The sequence below is a fragment of the Mesocricetus auratus genome, unplaced genomic scaffold (genome assembly GCF_017639785.1).
Source record: "Mesocricetus auratus isolate SY011 unplaced genomic scaffold, BCM_Maur_2.0 Super-Scaffold_100003, whole genome shotgun sequence".
NCBI classification, from domain to species: Eukaryota; Metazoa; Chordata; class Mammalia; order Rodentia; family Cricetidae; genus Mesocricetus; species Mesocricetus auratus.
This window is the reverse complement of record NW_024429188.1, coordinates 89,636,510-89,645,967: the sequence shown is the minus strand read 5'-3', so window position 1 is coordinate 89,645,967 and position 9,458 is coordinate 89,636,510. Positions and strand designations below refer to the sequence as shown.

General features: G+C 40.2%; 1 protein-coding gene across 1 annotated transcript; it reads right to left on the bottom strand.

The window, feature by feature from the left end:
* Positions 1–1,295: 1,295 nt before the first annotated feature.
* On the bottom strand, positions 1,296–3,178 carry LOC110343399 (testis-expressed protein 13C-1-like). Its single transcript, XM_021234722.2, has 2 exons — positions 2,476–3,178; positions 1,296–1,519 (listed from the first exon to the last, which is right to left on the bottom strand). Exons 1-2 carry the CDS (start codon positions 3,083–3,085, stop codon positions 1,470–1,472), a joined length of 660 nt encoding a protein of 219 aa, XP_021090381.2. The 5' UTR covers positions 3,086–3,178; the 3' UTR covers positions 1,296–1,469.
* Positions 3,179–9,458: the final 6,280 nt, after the last annotated feature.

Genomic DNA, 9,458 nt, shown 5'->3' with positions numbered 1-9,458 from the left:
TGCAAATCCTACACATCGTGGAAGAGACTGGGAAGTGTGACTTCCTACACACCAGTTCTATTTAAAACCCAATTAGTCCTTCCATGGAAGGACCATCCATACAGAGTGCTGTGGTAGCCCTGATCTTCATCACTTCTGACAGGAGAGGTACTTGGGATGGGGACAGTTCAGGGCTGAGGGCTGGAGAGTGTAGCCAAAACTCCCCTAAATACTTCAAGACGACCTAGTGATCTTCCAGGTAGTCTGGTGAAAAGCTAGGAAAACACCTATGATCCTCCATGGAGGAAACAGCTGGAGGGTCAGGAAAGTCCTGCCTGTATTTTCATGAGACCACCTTCCTGGTCTTTGGCCCCATTAGTTTGTGTAACTTGAGACTAAGAAAAGGAAGAGTGGTCACTCAAATCCATTCATGAATAACTCTTTCATGTTGCCCCCCAAACTAACTGAAAAAATGGACCCAAATCCATTCATGAATAACTCTTTCATGTTGCCCCCCAAACTAACTGAAAAAATGGACCCAAACTATTCTTTCTATTGGTTTTACCCAGGACCACATTATATGCAAGACAGAGAAAACAGTCCTGACCTCATTTGAATCCCAAATTATGCTCCTTCTTTGCTAAACTAACCAAGAATTATGATATGTACCAGTCACTATCCAATATAGTTCCAACTCCTAGCAAACCCCAAGCAATCAATAACTTTGTTTTATGAATTACTCAAAATTGATCAAATTTACTATTAACACTATAGCTCTTTAAATTCTTCCTTAATTATCAGATGGGCAGTGGTGTTCATGCCTTTAATCCCAGAACTCAGGAGGCAGAGGCAGGTGGATCTCTGTGATTTCGAGGCCAGCCTGGTCTACATAGTGAGTTCCAGGACAGCCAAGGCTACATAGAGAAACCCTTTCTCAAAAAAAACTAAATCAAAAATTTTTCCTTAATTATGAAATTAATCCTTCCATAAAGGCAGAAATTAAATTTTAACAAGACTATTTTGTCCGCCGGTGTTGCTCAAATAAAAGTCTCTAAATGACCCCCCACTACCTTACAGAAATGGATCTTGATATTCTTTCAATAAAGTTTCTCCAAAGGTTATATTTCACACAGGACAAAGGGCATCATGATCCACGCCGTGTCTGAAATTATGTCGTCTACTGTCACCTACCAACCTTACCCAAAGGGATTATAGTGTGTATACCGGGTAGTGTAATTGTAGTTTACACACACACACCGATTTATCAGTAACCTTTCCAAGGACTAATGAATGAAATTCAACAAACTTGTGACATCCTCTAAAATTTTACATTGGCCTTTGAATCCCTTTGAACTCTGCAATGTCAGCGGATTAAGTTCTAACAAAATCTGTATGCTTTCTTCTCCTCAGTTCCTCATGTTGCTTGTAGCAGCAGCTAGCTAAGGTCTTACTGAGGCGGTGGCTGCTGCTGAAGGGCGTTTCATGAAGATTCACACACCGGAAGCTGGGAATTCTTCAGCTTCATTCACAGTTTCTAGAACTTAGATACACAAAGAATAGCACCCGTGAATGTTACAAAAACCAATGAAAGAAACAGCAATAACATTCTCAAAGATAAAGCAACATACCTGGAGCATGCTGCATCTAATATTTTAAAAACATATCTATGCCTGCAGAAGATCTGATTTTATGCAAGAAGGAAGTTAAAGAGGGTACAGAAAAAGAAAAGAGCATGTTCCGTAACATCAGTTTCTTCTGAGTGGTAACTAAATGGATAGCACTCAACTACCGTTCACTGGTAAATGTACCTGCAAATGGAAATGTTTTCCTTTTAAAACTAAATTGACATATTCAGTAGAATTTTATCCTTCTCAAAACAATACAAATTATATATACACATACACATGTATAATTGAATCTGGAGAAAGAGATTCACACATGCAATTAGATTTACTATGCTAAAAAGGGTAATTGCAGATTAAGGGTATAGCTCAGTGGTAGAGTACTGTGCCAGCATGCATGAGACCATGGGTTGGATCCCCTAGCACAGGAAGCAAAGAAGCCCAGAGGTTATTTCGTGGTGGTAGCATAGTGAAAAGTTTTACTTGATGAGTTTTCAAATAGTATATGAAGTAAATAAAATAACAAATCACATATATTAGGAAAGGGCCCTCAAGAAATGATTTCTTTTTGAAACACATCTCCATTCTTTTTTTTCCCTTCCTAAATCCAGTGAGGAGTTTGTGTTGCGCCAAAGCTTCCCAGCTTCCCTGATTATATCTAGATTAGTTTTTGTCCCTGAGTTTGACCCTGCAAGCCCCGGCACAGGGATCCCACTGTAGTCAACTTCAGGCAAGGGAGCTAATGGATGGAGTTCCTCCTTCCCCTTCTGAGAGTACTCTGGATGAGGGAGGAGATGTCATTGGCAATAATGCAGAGGACATTGGCAGAGGGGGTTATGGGGCCTATCTCAAGGACTAGGGGACACCGGCATACCTGTTATGGATGACATCGGGGCTTTCTTCCGGGACACGGCATATTGCTCATTCTGCAAGTCTGTGTCAAGAGCCTCTCTATGTTCTTTGACAGTTAGATGCCATGGCAGAGTTCCTGGATACTCAGTATCTTGTGACTCAGCGAGGAGTTTCTGTGACAGCTCGAACTCAATCAGCCTCTTATGCAGCATACCACACTCGTGTATGACTTGCTTCAGGTTGTCTCTTGCACTGCGAAGCTCAGAGACCACTTCATCACGCTCCTCACGCAGCCGTTGTAAGTCTGTGGCCAAAGTCCAGGTCGCTGCCTCATGCTCTTCTACCTGGTCGTTCAGGTGCTGGACACGTCGCGACTGCTTTTCTCGTTGCCTGGTAGCCACCCTCACGCCCAGGGCCAGAGCGCTCCATGCGCAGGCCCTCTTGATGGTGCGTGGTACGTGGGTATCGGCTATGACATACCTCAGACAATCTTCTATATCCTTCCATGGCCGTGAACGGAAAGTCAGGTAGAAGGCAGGACCACCGCCATTCCTTATCACCTCTTCATTGATGAACACAACCACTTCGCAGTGGCGGAAACCATTCTTGGGGTCCGCAATGTCCACAGCCATGGCTGAACCTGTTCTAAGTAGTGGACTGCAATGGGCTCGCCCTTCACTTTGGTGCCCTGTCCAGTCCTGGGTCCTACCTCCTACTTCTTTCCTCTCCTCACCTTGACTGAATTCCTGAAGCCCCTCACACCAACTCCTTCTACGCAAGGGATTAACACAGCGGGGACGTCATAGACATGGGCTGTGAGACATGCAGCACTGCCCGCTGGGACCAAAATGTAGTGGCACAGATAACTGGATCATCTGGTAAGCTGTGTGTCTGTTCTGTAAGGTAGGCCATGGGAGTACAACAGTCCTGGAGACTGCAGTGAGGCCACAGTTTCCTCAGAGTTTCTGAAAGGTACAGCAGCCTATCTGGCATGGATTCTTTCTCTCTTGCTCTTCCTTCTTTATTCTCCCCTTCTTTCTTTACCTCCTTCCTCTTCCCAAACAGTCATGACTGGCTCTTCCCAACTGCCTTCCCAGTGCTTCCTCCTTCTCTGGATGCTTTTCCTCCTCTTTCCAAATGGTTCGTTCACCTTTCTGCTTTCATGTGACATGCATTCCATTACGCTCTCTCCCCTTAAGATCACCAGTGATTCCCTACACACACACACACACACACACACACACACACACACACACACACACACACACCTTTAAATATAAGTTCTACAGATGAGAGAAGACCTGTGCTATTTGTCTTACTAACTTTCTTATTTTTTGTAATGGTTTCCAATTTAATCCATGTTCTTATAAAAGTTGAAATTTCATTTTTTCCTTCTGGTTGAATAAAATTCCAATGTGTTTAAGTGCCACACTTTATTTACTTGTTTTTATTTGCATTTACTTTATCTGTTGAAAGAAATGTAGACTAGTTGCATTTCTTACCTATTGTGACTAGAACACCACGCATCTTTATGATATGTTGGTTTAGAATCCTTGAAGCGTATCCCCAAGAGTGATATAGCTAGGTCATGTGGCAGTCCCATTTTCTGTCTTTTTTTTGGTTTTTATGAGACAGGGTTTCTCTGTATTGTTTCGGAGGCTATCGGTCCAGCCTGGCCTCGAACTCACAGAGATCTGCCTGCCTCTGCCTCCCGAGTGCTGGGATTAAAGGTGTGAGCCACCACCGCCCGGCGCATTTTCTGTCTTTTGAGGAACTTGCACACTGATTTCCATAGTAGCCTCACAAATTTACATACCCACCAACAGTGTATAAATGTCCCTCTTATTCCACATCCCTGCCAGCAATTGTTGTCATTAGTTTTCTTGATGAGAGCCATTCTGAGTGAGTGAGAATGAATCTCAAAGCAATTTTAAATTACATTTTCATGATGACAAATGATGTTGAGATTTTTTCCAAGTATTTATTGTCCATTTGCATTTTTCTTTTGAGAGCTGTCTGTTCAGTTCATCAGCACTTATTCTGATTGGATGATTTGTTTTTGCTGTTTAATATTGTGACTCTATATACTGGAAACATTAATCATCTGTCTGGTATACAGTAGGTTAAGTTTTTTCCCTTCCATTCAGTAGGTCATCTCTTTGCAGTGATTATTCTCCATGATGTGGAGACCAGAGGTCAAGAATATGTTGGCTTTTATTTGGGTTCCAGGGATACAAACTCAGGTTGTTGGTCTTGCGATACAAGTGCTTTTCCCCACTGATTCATCTCTCTGGCCCCCTCTGCGACATAGTTTGAGATCAGGTATGGTGGTTCCTTCAGCATCACTCATTGTACTTAGGATTGCTTTGATGGTGTAGGTTCTTTCTTTGGTCCCATATGAATTGTTTTCATTCATTCTTTAAAGGATATCACTGATATTTTGATAGAGATTGCATTGAATCTTGAGATTGCTTTCAGTAAATTATGTCAGTTCATGAGCATGGGAGGTCTTATCTTCTAATGTCTTAAGTTTATTTGTTCATTGTGTTGAAGTTTTCATTATAGAGGGTTTTTTAACCTCTTTAGCTAGGTTTATTGCTAGGTATTTATTTTTAAGCTATTGTGAATGGCATTTCCCCCATTATTTATTTCTTGGCAAGTTTATCATTGTATGGTGCATGTTAATTTGTATTCTGTTACTTAGATGAATGGTTTATCAGTCCTAAGAGTTTTCTGATAGGGGTTTAAGATCGTTTACAACTAGGATCGTGCCATCTGAAACTAAAGATAGTTTGACTTCTTCTATTCCTATTTCTATAGCTTTTATTTCTTTCTCTTATTACATTGTTCCAGCTAAGACATCAAGCACTATATTGAATAAAAAAGGAGATAGTGCACACTTTGTCTTATTTCAGATTTTGGAGACAACAATCACAGTTTTGTCGTCATTTAGTATATTGTCAGTCATAGGTTTGTCACATATTATTGCCCCTATTTTACTGAGGTGTATTCCATCTATTTCTAGTTTCTTTGGGGACTTTATCATGAGAGAAGGGATGTTGAGTTTTCTTGAAGATATTTGGCATATCTGATAAGATAATAACATAGTTTTGGTTCTTAATTCTGTTTGGGTGCTATATTACACTTCTTTTTTTGCTTTTGTTGAATCAAACTTGTATCTCTAGAATTGAAACTGTTCAGCCATGGTGTGTGATCTTCTTAATGTGTTCTGGAATACAGATCATAAGATATTTGTTGAGAATCTTTGCATCTATGTTCACCATGGAAATTGGTCAGTACTTTGTTGTGTTCTTACTCAGTTTAGTATCAGGGTGATTTTGGTTTTTCAGAACAATTTTTGTAGTTTCCATTGACTTCATATTTGATAGAACAGTTTGAGAAACATTGGTATTGCCTTTCTAAAACTTTGAAAGAATTGGGCAGTGAATCCTGTTTTTGTTTTGGACCTGTTTAAGTTGTTTAAATCATCATCATTTAATTTGGTACATCATAGGTGTATAGGAATTTGTCCATTTTATCTACTCTAGATATTTGGAATAGAAAATTTCCATGTATTTCTCAATGAGTTTCTGGATTTCACAGGAGTCTAACAACTTCCTTTTCTTCTGCAATGTCATTAATTCAGATTTTGGGGGTGTTGATTTGGTTATGGGTCTCTCAATCTTTTTTTCTCCTAAGAAACAATTTTTTTGTTTGATCGAGCCTATGTATTTTTCCTTGTCTCTATTTTATTAATTTCTATGTTGATCTTTATTACTTTTTGCTGTCTACTGCTTTGGGGTTTGGATTATACTCATTTTTCTTAGACCCTAGAGTACATTAATAAGATATTTAAGATATCTCTATTTTTTTCACTTTGAAATCATTTTATTTCCCAAGCTCATAGTCAAAGAAAATATTCTAGGGAAACATATGTGACTACTGGATACAATTTTGAAACTACTGCTTTTTAAACACAATCTACTACTACTATATACTTTAATATAAATATTTATTAGTTATAATTGTTTTTACATATGCATATATAAAACCTACTGAGTCCACTTATTGTTGCCCAAAAGCACACAAGTATAGAAGGGTATGTACAAGCTACCAGGGGCCACACCTCTGAAGAAAACTGACCTTTCTCTCCTCTGACAGCCATGGATTTCCCGTAGCATCTTAACTAAGAGCTAGACCTTTTGACTCACTCCCCTTTCCATCATGCTGTAATATTGACTTGATTGTTCTTGTGCAGATCTTGTGTAGACAACCACAGCTGCTCATGAGTGCAACTGCCTGTCATGTTCAGAAGACAGTTTTGAAGCTACCCTCCACAAGCTCTAGATCTTACAGTCTTTCTGCCCCATCTTCTGTCATGTTCCCTGAGCCTTATGGGAAGGGGCTATGAAATAGATGCCCTATTTAGGGATGAGTACTCCGTAGTCTCTTATTCCCTGTACTTTGATTATTTGTGCTCTCCATGTTAATTTCCACCACTGCAAAAAGAGACTTCTTTGATAAGGAGTGTGAGCTGGGCTAATCTATGGGTACAAGGGTAAGTATTTAGAAGGCAGTGAGATACTATGACAGTTTAGCAGAACGATAGTATTAGATTCTCTGATAGGCTCTACCACCCCTCTAATCATGGACTGTTTTGTTTTTTGCCAAATTTACCATATCAAGCATGAGGTACTCCTGTTGAGCATGCCTTAAATCCAGCTGTCAGCCATTGACTACTCCTGCTGAAAATAGCCATGCCATACTTACACCAATGGCACATCTTTCCAGGTGAGTTGTTATTGTAGTTCATAGGGGTGACAGCTAGCTAACACTGTGCCTGTTCTCTCTGGGATGCCTACCTAGTACTATGGAAGCTAACAGCAGGTTGGGGGAGACTGCTAGTTCAGTGTCAGCTTGATTTCTCCAAGTCCTGTGACCAGTCTGAGCTGTATTCACTAATAGGGCCATACTGCCAAGTTCTGGTGGACAACCAAGTATGATGGCATTGGCCTGCACTGGGGGGCTCTCCCCCCACTCTCTGGTTTTTTAATATAAGCACTCATAACTAAAACATTCCTCTCAGAGCAGCCATAGCTGTGCACCAAGGGTTCTAGTAAATTGTATTTAATTTTCTTCAGTTTTCTAAGTTAGAATTTTTTGAAATGGCATTTCTTTAGTTTGAGTGTATGTGTGTTTTTGCACACATGTGTACAAGTGTGGAGGTCAGAGGAAAATTTTTGAGAGTTGACCTTTCCTTTTGTCATGTGGGCTCCAGGATCAAAATCAGGTTGTTAGGCTTGACAACAAACACCACTAACACTTGAGCCTTCTCAGTGGCCTAATTTTTAAAATTAGATTTTTTGTGTATGTGTGTTTGGGTGTAGGGGGTATATGTATGTTCACATGCATGTGTGCACACACACAATTGCATGTACACATATGTGTAAGTACAGTGCACATATGTTGAGGTCAATATAAAATTTATGGATGTTGTTCTATGTGGGTTTCAGGAATTGAACTCTAATGGTCAGATTTGGCGTAAGACACCTTTACCTGCTGAGCCATCTTGCTGACCCTTTTATAGCCTCTTGATGGATTATTCCCTGTGAACCCTAATCTTGGCTGTCAACTTGACTATATAATTAAGCAAAATCCAAGCACCTAGGCATGTCTGTGATGGGTTTTCTTGATTGGATCAGTTGAAGTTGGAAGATGCACCCTAAATCTAGATATTTGAGGTGGGAAACCCACCCCAAATCTGGGCCACACCTTCTGGTGGCAGCCCACACAAAAGGATATAGAAGATGGAATTTTTTTCTCTTTGCCTCACTCTTGCTGATGAAGTCATCTTTCTGTTGCCGAGTAATTCTTCATTGGTATTAGAACCTTCTTTTTCAGGAGCCCAATGTAGAATGAAGACGAGCAGCTTTCTAGGACCGCTCTGGGACTCTAGCACAAGATTGGGACAGCAGAGACATACAGTCTCATGGACTGCAACTACTAGATCCTTGACTTTTTCATCAGGAGACAACCAACGGGGGACTACCCAGACCACAGCCTGTAAGCCACTCTAAAATCTCTCTCTCTCTCTCTCTCTCTCTCTCTCTCTCTCTCTCTCTCTCTCACACACACACACAAGTTTTTTCCTAGAGAGAGCCCTAACTAATACAACTCATTTATTAATATGTAATCACCTTATTTAAAAATCCCTTCTGGCTAATTTTGGTTTGAAGTCTGTTTATCACATACTAGAACAAACACACTTGTTTGCTTTTGGATTCTAATTTCTTGAAATATCATTTTCTATCCTTTTGCCTTCAGTTTGTATGTGTTTTAGTGAGGTGAGGTTCTTTAGGGCACACAAAAATAGTATTTTGATCCATTAAGCCAATCTGTGACTTTTAATTATTAAGACAACATACTTTTAGAGTTATTATTGAATGGTGTGTATCAATTTTTCCTTCATCTTAGGTATTTGCTTATTTACTGTGTTGATAACCTTCGATTATTTCAAATTCTTTTTTTTTTTGATACATGGTCCTGGCTAAGTTGGAACTCACTCTGTAGACCAGGCTGGCCTTGAACTCAGAGATCTGCCTGCCTCTGTCTCCCATTGCTGAGAGTAAAGGGATGTGCCACCATTAAAGGCCAGTATTCTAGCTGGGCGATGGTGGCGCACGCCTTTAATCCCAGCACTTGGGAGGCAGAGGCAGGCTGATCTCTGTGAGGCCGGGCTGGACCAATAGCCTCCGAAACAATACAGAGAAACCCTGTCTCGTAAAAACCAAAAAAAAAAGGCCAGTATTCTTATTTTTAATCCATACTTCTAGTGAGGTGTGTTCTTTCTTGAGCTTCTGTGGTATACATATATATAGGCTTGAGCTTTTTTCTTTCCTGTGTAGTACTCCTTTAAGAACCATATGCAATGCTGACTTAGCAGACACAAATTGCTTTAGTTTATATTTACCCTGCAATGACTTTCTCCTTTTATTTTAAAGGATA